Raw genomic sequence first — 20,045 nt, forward strand, 5'->3', positions numbered from 1 at the left:
TCTATCTGTTGGGTAACAAGTGAACAAAATAAAAACACACTGGCATAAAAAGAGTCATTATATAACAAATTTCAATACAATCTTTAAGGTTGAACTGATGTCACAGGCCTTGTCCAACTTTGAAAACCCAGTTTTTCTCTCCATTTTGGCCTTACACAATTTTTGTCCTCATTTTGACGTAATGTATAAGTATATTTAGGGTTTGTGCTTTTACAAAACTTGCGTTCCAGAAAGAAAAATATTCACTGGGGTAAAAAGTGAATAGTCCTGTTGTGCCAGGAGTTACTGCGTTATATTGATGAGAAATCAAAACTGCAGGGTCAGTAAACCTATTTTTAAATATGTATCACAAGTTTGCTATTCAAACTTAATTTTGGAGCAGCTTGTTTTTATTGGTTATGTTCAGTGTTGGGGAGAGTTACTTTTAAAGTGCCCCTATTATGGATTTTTGAAAATGACCTTTCATGTAGTGTGTAACTGCTCTAAGTGAATGAAAACATCCTGCAAAGTTTTAAATCTGAAAGTGCACCGTATATAAAGTTATTGTCTCTCAAAAGTAAGAGTCGACTCTGAGTCAATTAAATGAGTCGTTTGTAAACGAATCCCAAGTCGTTTACATTACATGGGTGATTTCAAAACACTGCTTCGTGTGTTCATGCATTCATTTATGAATCTTTTGTTTCGAATCAGTGGTTCAGAGCGTGTATCAAACTGCCAAAGTCACTTGAGCCATTGAAATTTCAAAACACTTATGATGTAACTAAGCCTCGTTTACTGAAATCATGTGATTTTGAACCACTGAACCACTGATTCGATTCGTAAAGCTTCGAAGCTTCATGAAGCAGTGTTTTGAAATCGCCCATCACTAGATATTGTGGAATAAAGTCACTATTTGTGTTATTTTTGGCGCACAAAAAGTCGTCGCTTTAAAATATTAAAGTTGAACCACTGTAGTCACATGAACTGATTTAAATATGTTTTTAGTAGCTTTCTGGGCGTTTGAAAAAGTGAGTGTTATTGCTGGTGATGCAGACCTCACTGAGCTATCAGATTTCATCTTACGGGTGTGGAACGACATGAGGGTGAGTAATTAATGACAGAATTTTCATTTTTGGGTGAACTAACCCTTTAAGGCACTTTTCACCAAAAGTGAAATGAATTAGCCTCTAGTCTCGTGTAGCCAGAGCTTCAGACTGACAGCAGAAGGTCTGGACTCTATCACAGCTTTTATTGGCCAAGGACCACCCAAGAGGACGTTTGACTGACATGTAACGCAACCAATTACAGTTCATTTTGTTCCGAGGCATGAAAATGTAAAGTCGATGTTCTTACAATAACAGACCAGCGTGCATCTGATAAATTATTCATTCAAGAACGTTGTGCAAGTTTACTGCAACAATGGAGCAGCGAACTTCACATACTTTTGAAAATTGAGCGTTTAGTTGATCCTGATAACACAGTTGTAAACATGACAGCGTTTTTCTTCCATGAGGGGGTTTGCTGTTACAGCATTTGTTTCCAGGTGGATTGTTAAAGAACACAACACACACGTCTCCTGGACATCCTGTAGAATTCAACCAACCAGATGACAGGATGAAGATGTCCAAATTGTTCTTATTTTATTGAAATATCATTGCTTTTCATTTAGTACTGCCCTTCGGAAGCAACAGAAGATACTTGCATGTTTCCCGGAAGAAAAAATAAGTACAATTTACCTTGATATTCAAATTCAAAAGTTTTCACCCCCCAACTCTTAATGCATCATGTTTCCTTCTGGAGCATCAGTGAATGTTTGAACCTTTTGTAATAGTTGTGTTTGAGTCCCTCAGTTGTCCTTGGTATGATAAAATGGATCTGAAAATCATTCAGTCACTGCTGGAAAGGGTTCAAATATGCAAAAAAAATGCTTAAAACTGATGAATCTGCAGGACCTGGAGGATTTTTCTGAAGAACAGAGCTCAGTTTAACTGCTCAGGACAAACAAGAGACTCATGAACAACCATCACAAAACATAAAAACAGCCGTAGATCATCAGGTAACCACACACAGTATTGAGAATCAATGGTTCACATACTTATGAATGGGGTTATTTTAATAAATTCAGCTTTTTTTTTTTTTTCTTGTGGACTATATGTAAACATCTTTTATGTAAAATATCTTACTCAGGACAGTACTAAACAAAAAATTACATGCATTTTGTAATCTAAAGTAATATTTGCTTGTTAGTATGGTTGAATTGGATCACTGAAGGCCAGCAGCAAAGACATTGGTTAATAAAGTGAGATTAAATACATAAAGTATATTTTTGCAATTTTATGTATTTAATTATTACAGGTTTGCATAAAATTCTGAGATTGCATTTCACTGTTTTTATTCATTTTGAGGAATACTGAATGTTTTTGTGCAAGTGAGAAGAGTACATGCATGTTCACATTTGTGACCCTGGACCACAAAACCAGTCATAAGTCGCACAGGTATATTTGTATTTGTATGGGTCAAAATTATCTTTTTTTTATTTATTTTTTTTATGCTAAAAATCATTAGGATATTAAGTAAAGATCATGTTCCATGAAGATATTTTGTAAATTTCTTACCATAAATATATCAAAATATGTATTTTTGTGAGTGGATATGCATTGCTAAGGACTTTATTTGAACAACTTTAAAGGTGATTTTCTCAATATTTCGATTTTTTTGCATGCTCAGATTCCAGATTTTGTATCTCGATCAAATATTGTCCCATCCTAACAATCCATACATCAATGGAAATATTATTTATCCAGCTTTCAGATGATGTATAAATCTCAATTTCAAAAAACTGACCCTTATGACTTGTTTTGTGGTCCAGGGTCACATTTAGTCTAGAACTACAATAACCATGATGTTCACATAGCGACACAACACCTCTGACCTTTGTTTCTCATGGGGACAGGAGAGCTGTCATTCAATAAATCTGAAGTTACTTGTAATCAGTGTTGGGGGTAACGCATTGAGTTATGTATTCAGATTACCTTTTCAAGTAACTAGTAAAGTATCGCATTACTTTTTCAATTAATTTTTTTTTTCAGATTTATTGACTGACAGCTCTCCTTTCCCCATTTTCAGAGAAATAAAGGTCAGAGGTGATGTGTCGCTGTGTGAACATGATGGTTATTGTAGTTCTAGACTCAACGTGAACATGCATGTACTCTTCTCACTTGCACAAAAACGGTCAGTATTCCTCAAAATGAATAAAAACAGTGAAATGCAATCTCATTTTATGCAAACCTGTAATAATTAAATACATTAACCCTCAGGGGTCTGAGGCTGATTTGGGGCCTGAAGAAGTTTTGACATGCCCTGACGTGTTTTTTTCAGTTGTTCATAAACATATTAATGGAAAAAGTTTCATTACACTGTATTCAGCACAAACTAGGCTACAATAATATGTGAGGAACATGTATGTACATGTTTGTGTTTTTGAAGGAATAACGTTTATGCGTGGTTATTGAAAAAACAAAAAACTCAAGTCACTGAAATAAGGCCAAAAAAAGTATATTAAATCTGTGTTCACAAGACTTCTGGGTATTGGAGGTTGTAGACTAGAGTTTTTGCTTCAAAATTATGTAAAAATTATCATTCCTACTCCTTCATATAAAACAATAGAGAGATTTAAATTTTCTAAAAACATCTTTGGTCAAGAAACACAGTATACGTGGAGGCGTGAATCATCATGAATAATGGGTGATTCTCACCTGAGAAGACAAAAGAATCGCATAAAAGAGCTCTAATTACATGCATAAATAATGAGTCCTTTCAGTCAGATAGGCTGTGAAAAAACCCTCTGTTGATCATGTCTCAAGCTCATCATAATGTAAATCAAACATACAGAAAAAACAGCAATACTGTGAAATATTATTACAATTTAAAATAATGGTATTCTATTATTAAAATATAATGCATTTCTATGATACAAAGTGTCTGAACAGTTATGTTACCTCTATGGCATTTCATATAGGCTTTTAGCTTAAAAGCATGCACATTTGGAGAAATATTGATGGATTCTCATGTTTATGTCAATTTTCTATACAGAGGAGTATTTATTCATTATTTATTGTCATCACTGTGAGCGCTGGATACTGTGTTTACAATTCATACTTGCAGCCGGAGGGCGCTCTGTGCACTTTTAGTCCACAAATGCCAATGCTAAAGAAGAATAGGCAATCCAGGAAATAACTGAACTAACAGAGGCCAGAGATCGCTAACTATGGCTATTCAAAACACTTTTCAAGACAATAAATACACGATTGAGACGATGTATGCATGTATTGACTGAATTTGCGTCTGAATAGCGCTCCCTCCGTGGGCGTGGCCGCATTAGCGGATAATGAGCTGAATCACAGACTTCTGACATGGCTCTCTTTTCATACAGATTACATAAACACAGAATGTTTGTTTTCGATTTGACTTGCACGATTTAAAACCTGACATCTCAACGTTTCTTTAGACACAAGTCTAATTTTTTTGTGATTAGTATTCACTAAGTTACAGTTCATTTTCTGAGAACTATCAGATTGGACTTCGTTCAGAGGGAGACGAGAGATCACGCATCATGTTAGTTGTCTTTATTTTACAAAAAGCACAACATTGTGTTTTTACTCTGAGTGTACACAAATAAAAGAAGATATTCCACAGATTAAAATGGTGTATAGCTCTTAATTGTATGTGCAACATTGACAGAGTATTTTGAGTCTCTTTCACACTGGTTAGAAGAAAAACGCGGTGATCACTCCGGCGTGACCGCCGACCCGAGGGAGTTAAACTGCACATATATACTTTATGTATTTAATCTCACTTTATTGCAATGTCTTTGCTGCTGACCTTCAATGATACAATTCAACCATACTAACAAGCAAATATTACTTTAGATTAGATTTTGAAATTTTGCACTTCCTTCTCCTGTATCTATTCTTCTTTAATCCAGAAAGGCAGCACAGCTGAAAGGTTTGTTTGAGCTGCGCCCTCTACTGTACAGGAGTAAATATGCATTTCCTTCAGCCTGAGGCTTCATTTCACTTTTGGTGTGAAAGGGCCTTAACATTTGCCAAAAATAGAACTTTTTTTTTTGTTATTAAAAACAAACAAGCCCAGCCCGGTGAGAAAAAGTAACGCAAAAGTAACGTAATGCATTACTTTTCATAAAAAGTAACTTTGGACTTTTTTAGGGAGTAATGCAATATTATAATGCATTACTTTTAAACGTAACTTTCGTCAACACTGCTTGTAATGTGTTACCCCCAACACTACTTATATAATGGATTTGAACACAATCTTTAAGGTTGAAGTGTGTTGTCATGATCCTCGTCCACACTAATAAGTTTGCATTTGAAAACACATCTTTTTCTCTCCGTTTTGGCCTTCCGTCCACACTGAGACAGCTTTTTTGTCCTCACTGTGATAAAATGCATATATATTTTAGTTAAGATTTAGGGTTTGTGCTTTATATTCCCTGGAGTAAAAAATAAGTCCTGTTGTACTCCTGCTCCAGGATTTACTGCATTATATGAATGAGAAATCATCACTATGCATTTTCAAATGTGTAACACTACACATCATTGTGGAACAGCTAGTTTTTATTATGTTTACTATACACAGACATGACTTTAATGTGATGATTGTAGCAGCATCTCGTGTGTGAAAGGAGTGTGGCAGGAGACAGAGGTGCGTGTGTGTTATATATGCGCTGTGTGACGTCGCAGGGAGTGTGTGTGTGTGTGTGAGAGAGAGAGGCAGAGAGAGAGAGCAGCTGAAATAGGGTGAGCTGGAATAGCGGGTCACTCTCAGTTGAAGGATGGAGTGAGAGAGAGCGGGTGTGTTCTTGTTTTTCGCGTGGACTGTGAGGTCTGTGAGTCTCTGGACATCTATAGCGCGCATTACACGCAGCATTTCTGTCTCCGCGCAGGAACACGACAGGTAACGAGCTACAGCGCCGTCTGTCACTTTATCCTGTGCTGCTGCTGCTGCTGCTGCCGCACGGAACGGTCGCGCGTCATGCAGAGCGCGCGCGGGTTTCCATCTCAATCGAAACATTAACGCGATCATTATTGTGAAGCGCGAGCGCGGTCGCTTCTGCGTGCGAACTGGAATTGTGTACGCGCTTTATGCATGCATTTCGTTTGTATCGAGTTCCTCAGCAAGAGTTTATTCTGCACTCTCGCTGTGTGCAGTCAGCGTGTGTGTCTCATGTTTAGTGCGCTCCCTACCTAGGCAGCACTTCTGGGCATCAGAGGCGCGCGCAGCGGTTGTGATGCCCAAACATGCGCTCTAGTTAGGCAGCAGAGGGTTCACGAGACAGCCGAGGAGATCAGTGACTCAAACTCACACATGGAAACATCAGCAGCACAGCAGATATATGTGAGCAGGGTTTATCACAGCTCATGTTTCATCAGAAGTTGTGTTTTTATAGAGTTATAAACTGTTATTTCAAAACATTGTTCTGTTGCTGTTTATTAATTATATACCAATCTATTAAACATTGTTATTTTATTTAACAGTATAATAAATGGTTTCATATAGGCTAAAAGATACTTGTGCAATCAACTTTACACTGTTACTATAATGAATGTAAAAAATTCTACAGTTAAAAACTTTTATATTTCAGAAGATAATAGGCTACATGTATAATATTGTTGTAAGTTAAAGGTATGAATCTCTTCCCAAATGCAAACCTGCGTTATTAAGTTAAGTTGATTGCATGTCTATATAGTGTTATTTTAGCTTCGCTGCTGGTGTTTTGTGTTTGTGTCATGTTTTTATTAGTCTGCTGAAGTCACTTTTGGTGGAACTGAAGTCATCATGTGCTCTTCTGTGTTATCTGTGATGTTATTTCAGATGTTAACAGCTCAAATAGGCTGGGTTATTGACATTAAATAAGCTGCAGGCACTAAAATGCTGGTAACATCATCATCATTGTATTTTGTAATGTAATGTTTTGGCACAGCGGCCAGATTTCAGCGTAAATACAACAAAAAAACATGTTGACAGTGCATCGGAAGAAAGAAAGAAAGAAATGTCTCACTTGCTGTTTTATTGTTTTATACTAAATGTAATGCTGTGATTATATAATGTATTTATTCTGAAGCTCTGATGATAAATCTGCTCATTGTTGGGTTGTGGTGTTGGGAAATCAGCTTCAGGACTCACAAAGTAATAAAAAATGATATTAGCATGAACGTAACCTATAGGATAAATGGGAAAACTGACAATACAGAAAAGCAGTAGTTCGACTGAGGTCATCTGGGTCATATTTTCTTTAATTTTGTATAATTGTGTTCATGTTTTTTGAGGATGAGGAGGTCACACATGATCTGTGCGTGTTGACTAGTTAAAAACAACCCAAATTGGGTTAAATAATCGACAAATCCAGCGATTGGTTTGTTTTAACCCAGCGGTTGGGTTAAATGTTTGCTCAACCTGCTGGGTAGTTTTATTTAACCCAACTATTGTTTAAAAATGACTGTAGAGCTCGCTTAAAATGAACCCAAAGTATGTTGGAAATTAACATTTAGATTTAATGAGATTAATGATTAATAATTAAGCAATAAACATTTATTAACAATAAACATGTTCACCTTTTGATTATTATAGTTTCCTCTAGTAATTATGTTTCTGATTTTTAATTTCCAACATATTTTGGGTTCATTTTAAGCCGGACATATAGTCATTTTTAATCAATAGTTGAGTAGTGTCCAGCACATTTAACCCAATCACTGGGTTTGTCCATATTTAACCCAACTTGGGTTGTTTTTAACCCAGCATTTATTAGAGTGTAGTTTTGCTTGTTCAGCATGATGGAAGAATTTGCCTGAATTTGATCTTTAACATCAAGAAAGCATTTCACCCTCATTTTGTTTTATTTATTCTCTTCCTTAATTATTGTGAAAATGCGGATTGTTGTTAGTTGTGTTGACGAGCCAATCAGAAGAGCCTTGCGATTACACTCTCATTTATGAATTTATAATGCAGTGATATTTCTGTCTCGTGTTCAGATGCAGTGATGATGCTTGAACGGATGTGATCTAGTGTGAACATTGATGTCTTCATTGTCAGTCCCAGTTCATTGTTTGGAGTTGTTTGCGAATCAATCCGTATTGAGAATTGCTCAGCTGCGCTTCCACATGTAATCTACTATACAACGAGCTCTTGAAATGTCACAGAAGTTATTTTTAACCTTTGTCATGCTATTCACGATCCTCCTGCAATATCTGAAGTTGTTTGTGTGGATCTGTGGTCATGTTTCGCTCGCTGAATAAGAGAGATTTTAATGCATTTTGTTCGTTCACGACGGCAGATGCTTATCTTCATTTCATGATTGAGATTTTCAGAAGATTGTTTTGATTTTCATCTTCCAGTTTATGTCAGTAAATCCTTTAAAACATTTCTCTTCGTTTGTGTTGGTAATATTCATACGAGCAGCTCAAGCTAATTTTATCTCATAAAATCATCTGCTGGCGCTGTTGCTGTCAGTTCACATGAGCTGTCTGTTTATGTAAAGCCAGATATAATTAGCATAAAACAGAATTAAATCGTGAGGATGATCATGATAATGTAAGCACAAAACAGCATGGAAGGAACAAAAACAGCTGCTGTTCCTGAAAAGCAGAGAAAACTGCAGTGCATCACATGCAAGAATAACATCTAGAACTATAAATCTAGCCAACGTGATCTAGTAATATTTTTATGTATTCATATGTCAAGAAGACTTCACTGACACACATAATAGTGTTCCTTCATTCACACATGAAGATCGCTCTGGATTAGTTTGAAGGTTCAGTGTTTGTCCTGCTGACGTGACTAACAAAGCTTCTTACGACAAATGTGGGAAATGACTTAGTTACACTCTCTAAATCTGCAATAGAGGCAGTCTAGGAACTGACTGACATCTTCACCCTATATTATCAAATTGTGTAAAAGATTTTGTAAGCATATTACGTAGTCGATTGCTTTATTTGTGATAATAATGCATTAAAACATGACAAATTCTGCTGACATACTGTCATACAAAGACACAAGAGAGAACCATTCAAATATTGGTAACACTTTACAGTATAGGTTTCGTTAACTACTTTATTTTTAATTATCTACTTTAATCTTAGTTAATGTTAACTTCAACATTTACTAATGCATCATTAAAATCTTGTTAATATTAGTTCATGCACTGTGAACTAACATGAAAAAACAATGAAAAGCTGACTAACATGAACAAAGATTAGTAAATACAGTAACAAAAATATTGCTCATGTTAGTTAATATATTAACAAATGAACCTTACTGTAACGTATTACCAAAAAATTAAATTATGCTGTATGCTTTTTCCTGCATGTGAGCTTTTTGTTTTTCTATGCATTTTTATATATATTTTTTTTAAAGTTACTATTGCATTGTAAAATTAAACTTGGTTATGGTATTTATCTGACACTTTTATTGACTAAAAAAAAAGGGCAAACTACAGCACAGGTTTTGTATATACAGTACTGTGCAAAAGTCTAAGGCCACCATTAGATGTGTTTTAGCAATGATATAATGACCATATATAATTATTTGTCATTCTCTTTATTAGAATATAAACAGAAAACACAGTAAATGTGTGTGCAGTATTACAAATCAGGAAAAACAAAACAAAAAAACGCTTTTATAGTCTAAAGTGGCGAGTATTTATTACACTTGAGCAACAGCGGGAACCGGCTCTCTTAAACAGAAATGGAATGGAAAATGAGTGGAAGGCCGAGAAAACTTCCAAAATCTAATGAGAAGCTTCTTTTTTTGTGAAAATTGTGAATGCATTTGGTTTATAATGGATTTAGTTTGGAGACAAAGAGAGACAGAGAGAGGAAGGAATGGAGCAAATATGCATATGAGTTTTGCTCAGGTGAAAGGCGTCATGGACAGGAGTGTTTTTTCCTGATTAGATTGCATGACTTTAACCTTTATATAAAGAAAATACTGATCATATTTCTGTAGCACACACAGCAGGTCCCGTTTCTTATGTTGCTCGAGGTTAGTGTGCCACAGTGAGTGGTCAGAAACACATGTGATTGAGAGGCATGTGAATAATCTCAGTACAGCAGTAGTAAAGCAATGACTCGAACTCAAATGACAATCGTGATAACAGCACGGGTACTCGTCTGATGAAAAGCAAACAATTATCTAAAGTTTCACTCCAGACAAACACCATATCACAGCTTCAGATCACCAGCATCAGCTCTCACATCTGCAGAAACACGCTGCTGTCAGAAGAGCTCAGTATTAGTGTGGGAAATAAGGCTTCGTAACCTTATCTTTCTCACGATAAAGCCATGGCATCAGCAATATCTGCAGCTTCTGCATGCCTAGATGACACATGATCTGGATTTTATGTTCTAATTTATATGATGCACAAATTCTATGATGCAACCATTTCTTTTAATAACAAATATTCCATGTAGTCTCATTCATAGAATAACACATGCATAATAATTATAAATGATCTAGCCAGATGCATTTAGCAGACCATGTCAACTCATTTATTTTCAGCTTTTCTCATATATTAATTTGTTCTGTACATTTACTAAAAAGAACATGTTCTTTCATGTGTACAGTTATAATCATTAATAATAGTGATTTTCAGATTGTTAACAGACCCGTGTGGGAGGTAGTGATTAGTTCAGTAAATTAACTTAGGTTAGTGAGTAAATCATTTTCTGTAACAGTGCCTTTTTAGAGCCGACAGCGACTCTGAATGGATTCAATTAAACGGCACCTATTCATTATTGATCTGAGTATTGACAATCTGAGCTGCTTCACTTTCAGATGCAACATGTTGCATATTTTTGCTATTTACAACATTCAAACACACTCAAAACTATAGTGACGTCCAGAGCTCTCGGGCGCTGACCGATATCAGACGCCTTCAGAGACTGACAGCAGATGTGTTGCTTATAAGTTTATGGAGAGGTTGTGTAAGAAGCTCATTTATGATGTTTTAGCTGTGTGATATTTGTGTAAAGAATCTACTATTCAGTTCATTGTATTTATTGAGTCGTGAGCACAAAATGCTGCGTTCACCATTTGATGACCCTGTTCAAAACTAAAAAAATTGACTTTTGGCCAATTGTTTTATTTTTAAGTTGGATTTGTACGTCTTTCTTTACAATAAATGACACTTGCTTTGATATTTTGTATCTACAGTGACATTCATATTTTTCATTTACATACACTGTATGTATATGCAACAGTTGGTGTTCCAGAATTAAAAACTTTTTTCATTTTATCCATATGGAAAATATAACTTATAAACTTTTAAAGACAAAACTACTGAGAGCAATCAATGATATTTGTTTCTGTTGAAGCCGTCAGCCTGCATTATTTCAACTTATTTTTAAAATAATTGTTTAACAGTGAATTTCATGGTGGAGAACTACATTACCCATGATGCAGTACAGAAAATCCCACCAATCAGAGAGGCGAAATAATTCTTTAGCTCCGCCCACTCCCATGAAGCACTGCAAATGATAAAATCAATGTTTTTCTCCAATGCATGTTGGCCACAATTATTGGCACCCTTAGAAATTCAGGGGTAAATATCTCTGAAGTATATTCCCATTCATATTCACATTTTTTAGCACACCAGGGTGACTAGGAGCATGAAATTGTCCAGCCATGACAGTTCTACAGGAGTATAAATATGAGGAAAAACAAAGGTCAAATTCCCTTAATCATTCATCATAATGAGTAAAATCAAAGAATATAGTGATCTGACGTGCAGCAAAAGATTGTTGAGCTTCACAAAATAGAACATGACTGTAAGAAAAGAGCTAAAGCATTGAAAATCCCCATTTCTACCATCAGGGCAATAATTTAGAAGCTCCAATTAACTAAAGATGTTACAAATCTGCCTGGAAGAGGACGTGTGTCTAAATCATCCTAATGCAAAGTGAGGAGGAGAGTTTGAGTGGACAAAGACTCTCCAAGGATCACAGCTGGAGAATTGCAGAGATTAGTTGAGTCTTGAGTCTCAGAAAGCCTAAAAAAATATATCAAAAGCACCTACATCCACACAAGATGTTCAGGAGGGTTTCAAGAAAAATCCTCTGCTCTCATCCAGAAACAATCTCCAGCATATTCAGTTGTCAGACACGACTGGAACTTCAAACAGGACCGGCTTCTTTGGTCAGATGAAACTAAAAAAGCTTTTTGGCAGCAAACCCACCAGATGGGTTTGGTGCACACATGGATAAAAAGTACCCCATGCCCACGGTTAAATACACTGCTGGATCTTTAATGTTGTGGGCCTGTTTTTCTGCTGGAGGTCCTGAACATCTTGTTCAGATACATGGCATCATGGATTCTATCAAATACCAACAGATAAAAAATCAAAACCTGACCGCTTCTGCTAGAAAGCCCATAATGGGCCGTGGTTGGATCTTCCATCAGGACAATGATCCAAAACAAACATCAAAACCTCTCTGAGCACAAAATGAAGCTTCTGCCATGACCATCCCAGTCCCCTGACCTGAACCCTAAAGAAAATGAGTGGAGTGAACTGAAGAGAAGAAGCACCAACATGGAGCTGGGAATCTGAAGGATCTGGAGAGATTCTGTATGAAGGAATGATCTCTGATCTCCAATCAGAGCTATTATCTTGGAAAAAGGACGTTGCAATAATTGGTTGCCAATAATTGTGGCCAACATGAACTAGAGAAAAATTTATTTCATAATTCGATTTTCCCCCACTTTCAATTGTTTTACTTTAGAATTTTGTGAATTTTTAGTGAATTATAAAGGGTCGTATACAAGTCGATGTATCAGAATGGTAATATGTTTTATATATCGCTTTCTACAACGTCGGACACATGACGATAGTTAATATGATTAGCCTTTGGCTTGACTATGTTATCAAACATCTAAAATCAGTATCCTTACAAATGCTTTGAACGTCATAGAAAGTCAGAGCAGAAATAGTTCATATACATAATTCACCTGCTAGATTGCTAAATCTACCTGATTTTTTATATTAACAGAAAAATATACCAGGATAACCTGGATAACTCCCCGCTTCGCAGCATAGTTAATGATATGCTAAAGCCCGCCCCCACATTGACGTGATTGGTTACAAGGTAGATTGTGACGTCAGAAACACCAGCGCTTGCAAACCGCGTTCTTTTTTTCACTGCAGTTTTAAAGAGAAAATACTCAGCAGTGGTGTTGACTGATGAATTTGCACATGGTTTGCCTTTAAGCATATTAAAAACACCACATAGACATATAAACAACATTAAAAACTTGATTTTCACCACAGGGGGACTTAAAGTGTCCAATATAATAGTATGAGATATGAAATATATGAAAAGGATAAGTCTGTATTATAAATCACACAAGCTGTACATTTGAGCAGTCCCACATGTCTGAGCTTCAGTTTAGTCATGTCCGGTTAGCATGAGACGTGCTCGAGCGAAAATCAGCCCACCGCATCAGAAAGCAAGCATTATGGTCTCATCTGAGATGTTTCACTCTGCTCACTCTCTGTAGAAACTGCTGCCGCACCATGCCAGGGTGAATTAGACATTTTTATACAAGGGAAAGGACTACTGACAGCATAATCCAACTTTGCATACGGTCATTATATTCATTACAATAAATAAATAAATACAGCATGTATTTGAACACGTAAAAATGTCTTTAACTCTTTTTTACCACCATTTACGGACTTTTATGTCAGCCCATGGCTGTGTCTGAAATCGCCCTTTATACCCTTAAATAGGGCACTATTTAAGGGAACAGCCATTTGTAGTGGTGACTGAAACATCACAACCCATTATCGAGAGCACTCATTCAATCCCATAATGCACCGCAATAACAAGTATACATCCGATGTACACTCAACAGCTAGAGAATACCCATAATGCACTGTGAGAGCCGCACACCGAATGAATTCCTGCGTCTGACCAGAAGATGGCGCCATTTTCCAAATTGCTGGTCCAATGTGGGTACAGTGTAATATCATACAGGTATAAATTCATTTTTAATTGATTATTAAATTGTTTAATTAAGGTTTATGCAATGACAGAGTTCAAGATAAATACTACTGGAGTTTGCAAAGTTTAAAATGATAGCCTCATGGACAGCATGCCGACACATTACGCCGTTGAGCTTCGGGTGACCCGAGTTCGAGTCCTGGCTCATGGACCTTTCCCAATCCCGTCCCCTTCTCTCTCTCTGCTTACTGTCCTGTCATAATAAAGGCAAAAACGCTAAAAATAAATCTAAAAGAAAACACCAAAACAATGCAAAAGCACTAGCTCCTCAGTGTCGAATTCACTCACTCGTTTTCATTCACTCCTTCAAGTGAACTATATTATTGGATTACTGTAGTAGGGAATAGTGAAAGAGGGTATAGGGGGTGATTTCAAACAAAGCCCATGTTTTCACTGTTATACGGTAGGGGGCGCTGTTACGCATCTTCTGAAAGTGTATTAAATCTCCGGATCCAAAAACGAACGATAGAAGCATTGCTAACGCGATCATCAACATTAAACAGCACATAAATCAAAACTGCTACTGTCGAACCCATGAAGAGGAAACGACTGTGAAGCTTTGGAGGTGTTGATGGAATCGATCTACTCCATCTGTGTTTTGATCATCCTTCTGAATCTGATCCAGATGTAGTCTTGGACAAAAACTCAAAATGTTGCTTTTTTAAATGAAAATTACCCACATTCAAGTGTTGATAAAAGTGCATGAAGCATGAAGCATGAAGAATAAAATGTTTTTTCTTTTTTCTTATTTTTTTCAAGGTGTCTGGCCATGAAAGTTTTGTGAAAATTATACAACTTTTTTTTTTTTTTTAAATACACTGGTGGTGAAAGAGTTAAACATTATACATTATACTTGTATCATTATGCATCAAATGTGCTGTTTTCATATTACATATTAAATTCTTACTAGATTTGCATTTCCCGAAGCAAATATTTAGGTTACACAATTTTACTCAAACTGTTTATGGGATTTTGTCTACTGGAAGTTTTGGCGGCACACACAGATTGAGCTGCTGCAGGAAAAGAGCATGATCCGACAGACCTAAACATAAGAACGCTTTATTCAAACTCACAGTTTAATGTGGCTTTCTGATGTCAGGTGCTCTGACAGATACAGCTGGATCGGCTCTGGAGGACACTTCTGACGTCAGTACAGCGACATGCAGCAGTCTCAGACACCTTGGGAGTGAGAAGGGGTTTATATCCTGCTGAAAGAGCGAGTGATAATGTGCTCTCTGTGTTTGAGTGGGTATTTGATGCTCATCATGTTCACGTTCTGCTCCTGACAGGCTGACGCTGATGGGCTGGTTGGGCGTTTGGGCTTTGTCCGTCCTGCTTGGATCTTCACTATGGCTGGCTTACGGAGTCCGAGCCGGCGCTGGAACTGGAACTACAGTGAAGGAGGGTGAAAAGGGACTTCATGAAGAAGTAGGTTCCATTTTCTTGTGTTAATATCCTGGCATTCAGTGCTAAAAAGTTTCAGTAATAGTGCAGGTTATGTCTGTAAAGCAGATAAAAAACTTAAAGGATTAGTTTACTTCAGAAATAAAATGTCCTGATAATTTACTCACCCCCATGTCATCCAAGATGTTCATGTCTGTCTTTCTTCAGTCGAAAAGAAATGAAGGAAAACATTCCAGGGTTTTTCTCCATATAGTGGACTTCAATGGGCACCAAACGGTTGAAGGTCCAAATGTCAGTTTCAGTGCAGCTTCAAAGAGCTCTACATGATCCCAGACGAGAAATAAGACTCTTATCTAGAGAAACAATCGCTCATTTTATTAAAAAAAATAAAATTATATACTTTTTAACCACAAATGCTCATCTTGCACTGCTCTGTGATGCTCCACGCATGACGTAATCATGTTGGAAAGGTCACGTGTGATGTAGGCGGGAGTACCGATCCAGTGTCTATGAAGCAAATGAATTTACAAAATTTACAAAAATGGTAAAACAACTATGTCGGATGATTTTGAAGTTGGAGGAGAAAATGAGATGGAGTTTTTCACCCTACCGTAGTATTTCTGCCTACATCACGCGTGACCTTTCCAACATGATTACGTAATGCGTGGAGCATCACAGAGCAGTGCAAGATGAGCATTTGTGGTTAAAAAGTCTATAATGTAATTTTTTTTAGAAAATGTCCGATGGTTTCTCTAGATAAGACTCTTATTCCTCGTCTGGGATCATGTAGAGCTCTTTGAAGCTGCACTGAAACTGACATTTGGACCTTCAACCTGTTGAACCCCAGTGAAGTCCACTATATGGAGAAACATCCTGGAATTTCTTTTCAACTGAAGAAAGAAAGACATGAACATCTTGGATGACATGGGGGGTGAGAACCAATGCTGAGGAAGTTGTGATCATCTTTTCTTCTCTATTGTGACGTATATCCAAGTGCAACACTTCTGGACCAAGAACAAATGTAGGACGGGGCTTGATTGGATGGTTGGATGGTTGTGGTTTGCTATTGGTGGATCTCATGTGAGTGACAGGTTGCTCTCCTCACTTATTATCCAGCTAGAACAAGCAGCAACTGCATCTAACAAAAACTTTATTCGATTGAATTCGTTATTCGTTTTGAAGTTGTTCAGACCAGTCAGCGTCTGACTTGAAGCAGCTCATGCCGGTTAGAAATTGTGTCCAACAGCGTAACTTTAAATACCACAGTTTATGCTAGGAATTAATCAAGAATCAAAACTAGACATCTTTACAGTACATACAGTACAGAGCATTAGCACTGATATTTCATCTAATGATACCGGACGGTTAGTGCTCAACAGAAATGTTCAGCCTCTTTGAAGGGGTAATAAAGCCCTTAATGAGCCTCTTCAGTCAGCAAATGTCATGTCTAATGGAGATGTTGTGGCAGGAATTGTTTGTCCCAGATGAGATCCTGAGGAGTGTCCTGAGCTGATGATGTCATTGTCTTCGAGCACACACACACACACACACACACACACACTGGGCTCGTCGTGAGGCCTGCTGGGACTTCTTAATGATTTCTCAGTGCTGTAAGACATCGACAGGCGGCATAGTTAAACACTGGTGCAGCAATTCACAATCAATATATGTGTTATAGTTCAACTATCTAGTTATTGTTTAAGTTATTTTTTAAAATTAGTTAAAGCAAGACAACCCAGGAGAATAGGGCAAAAAAAGTATTGCAAGTTTACTTAAGTTATGTTTAAATATGCAAATGAGCCGTCATCTAAATAAATATGCACTAATTTTTTCAGACCTGAAATATGATCATTGGATAAAGTCAAGTTCAACATTCTTGTTCCATTTTGTTTATATATTTGAAGGTTTGTACAGAGGGGATTTTGGATTTCTATTTTATTACATAAATCAGAAAGTACTGTCAACAGACCGAAAAAAAAAAAAATCACTATGTTTTTAGGCATGAAGTGTTTTATAAATCAGGCAAATGAAAAATGAACAACCCTTCAGAATTTAGACATGAATAACACTGTAAACTTGTTGAAGTGATTTCTGACTCACGGTCTTTAATGAGATGTACTGTAAATTAAATCTATGGGTGCAAATACAGTGCAATTAAATACACACTTAAGTTCTGAAAATTTCCTGATAATTTACTCTCCTCCATGTCATCAAAGATGTTATGTTTTTTATTTCTTCATTCGAAATGTTTTTTTTTTTAGGTTTTTGATGAAACCATTCCAGGATTTTTCTCCATATAGTGGACTTCACTGGCCTCCAAATGGTTGAAGGTCCAAATGTCAGTTTCAGTGCAGCTTCAAAGAGCTCTACATGATCCCAGACGAGGAATAAGAGTCTTATCTAGAGAAACCATCGGCCATTTTCTAAAAAAATAATTCAGCTGCACTGAAACGGACATTTGGACCTTCAACCCGTTGAACCCCAGTGAAGTCCACTATATGGAGAAAAACCCTGGAATGTTTTCTTCAAAAACCTTAATTTCTTTTTGACTAAAGCAAGACATGAACATCTTGGATGACATGGAGGTGAGTAAATTATCAGGAAATTTTAATTCTGAAGTGAACTAATCCTTTAAATGTGTATTTTGGATGTTTTCTTTCCATTAGTCAAAAAAGAAGGTACATTATGGAAGCAAAAAAGGCCAAAATCTCAACCAGTGTATTAAAAAACAATGGTTTTGCCTGTAGTGTCTTACCTTGAATATTTAGTTTATATCTAGAATAATCACAATGCTGTTTTTCCTGTGAGATTCAGGTCGGTTTGAGAAGTTGCAGACTCAGGCATATTTTCCAAATGACAGTACTGATGGCTGGATGAGTTTTAAGGTCATTGAGGGTCAAACACGTTTCATATTTCCTGCGTACTCAAGCGAGCGGCTCCTCCTGCCTCTCACAGATTGATTGCACACTGTAGCTGTGCAGCTCTAATTCATTTTCACAATTCCTATTGTATTCTCATTGCTTATTAATAGTGCATCCATTAATGTATCTCAAAACATCTAGCAAACGCTTCTTGCGCGTTGCATCTGTGTTCGAGTCGCCACACATTCATCATCATATACTCAAAACCCATATGATGATTTTCTGTGTCTACTGTCCAGAATGTCTGAGCTGCTCTTTTTCATATGATGACAGACATAACAAAAGCATCATAACATCAAATCTGTTAGACTTATTCAAAATCTCTATTTGCTTCCCCAAGATTGGAAAATTGCATACAAGTGCTACTGTAAAGGTGTTTTTTTTAAATATTCATATAAATATTTGTGCCTGTATATGACATGCAGGGAAAAAAAGTAAATTGTGCTCACAATTTACTATTTTGTTCCTTCGATTTGCTAAATCGTCCTCATGATTTACTATTTCGTTCCTTCGATTTGCTAAATCGTCCTCATGATTTACTATTTCGTTCCTTCGATTTGCTAAATCATGCTCAAGATTTACTATTTCGTTCCTTCGATTTGCTAAATCGTCCTCATGATTTACTATTTCGTTCCTTCGATTTGCTAAATCGTGCTCAAGATTTACTATTTCGTTCCTTCGATTTGCTAAATCGTCCTCAAGATTTACTATTTCGTTCCTTCGATTTGCTAAATCGTGCTCAAGATTTACTATTTCGTTCCTTCGATTTGCTAAATCGTCCTCATGATTTACTATTTCGTTCCTTCGATTTGCTAAATCGTGCTCAAGATTTACTATTTCGTTCCTTCGATTTGCTAAATCGTGCTCAAGATTTACTATTTCGTTCCTTCGATTTGCTAAATCGTCCTCATGATTTACTATTTCGTTCCTTCGATTTGCTAAATCGTCCTCATGATTTACTATTTCGTTCCTTCGATTTGCTAAATCGTGCTCAAGATTTACTATTTCGTTCCTTCGATTTGCTAAATCGTGCTCAAGATTTACTATTTCGTTCCTTCGATTTGCTAAATCGTGCTCAAGATTTACTATTTCGTTCCTTCGATTTGCTAAATCGTCCTCATGATTTACTATTTCGTTCCTTCGATTTGCTAAATCGTCCTCATGATTTATTATTTCGTTCCTTCGATTTGCTAAATCGTCCTCAAGATTTACTATTTCGTTCCTTCGATTTGCTAAATCGTGCTCAAGATTTACTATTTCGTTCCTTCGATTTGCTAAATCGTCCTCATGATTTACTATTTCGTTCCTTCGATTTGCTAAATCGTGCTCAAGATTTACTATTTCGTTCCTTCGATTTGCTAAATCGTGCTCAAGATTTACTATTTCGTTCCTTCGATTTGCTAAATCGTCCTCATGATTTACTATTTCGTTCCTTCGATTTGCTAAATCGTCCTCATGATTTACTATTTCGTTCCTTCGATTTGCTAAATCGTGCTCAAGATTTACTATTTCGTTCCTTCGATTTGCTAAATCGTGCTCGTGATTTACTATTTCGTTCCTTCGATTTGCTAAATCGTGCTCAAGATTTACTATTTCGTTCCTTCGATTTGCTAAATCGTGCTCATGATTTACTATTTCATTCCTTCGATTTGCTAAATCGTGCTCATGA

The 20,045-nt window shown here is 36.6% G+C and overlaps 1 protein-coding gene across 1 annotated transcript in view; it reads left to right on the forward strand.

Annotated features, from left to right (window-relative positions):
* Positions 1 to 5,806: 5,806 nt before the first annotated feature.
* fstl4 (follistatin-like 4) overlaps positions 5,807 to 20,045 on the forward strand; it is a 227,200-nt gene continuing 212,961 nt past the window's right edge. Inside the window, exons 1-2 of the mRNA XM_048166722.1 lie at positions 5,807 to 5,952; positions 15,341 to 15,479. Of these exons, the coding sequence (XP_048022679.1) occupies positions 15,351 to 15,479 (129 nt within the window). The 5' untranslated portion in view covers positions 5,807 to 5,952; positions 15,341 to 15,350. The remainder of the gene's footprint in view (positions 5,953 to 15,340; positions 15,480 to 20,045) is intronic.

This window comes from Megalobrama amblycephala, linkage group LG18, assembly GCF_018812025.1.
Source record: "Megalobrama amblycephala isolate DHTTF-2021 linkage group LG18, ASM1881202v1, whole genome shotgun sequence".
NCBI lineage: Eukaryota > Metazoa > Chordata > Actinopteri > Cypriniformes > Xenocyprididae > Megalobrama > Megalobrama amblycephala.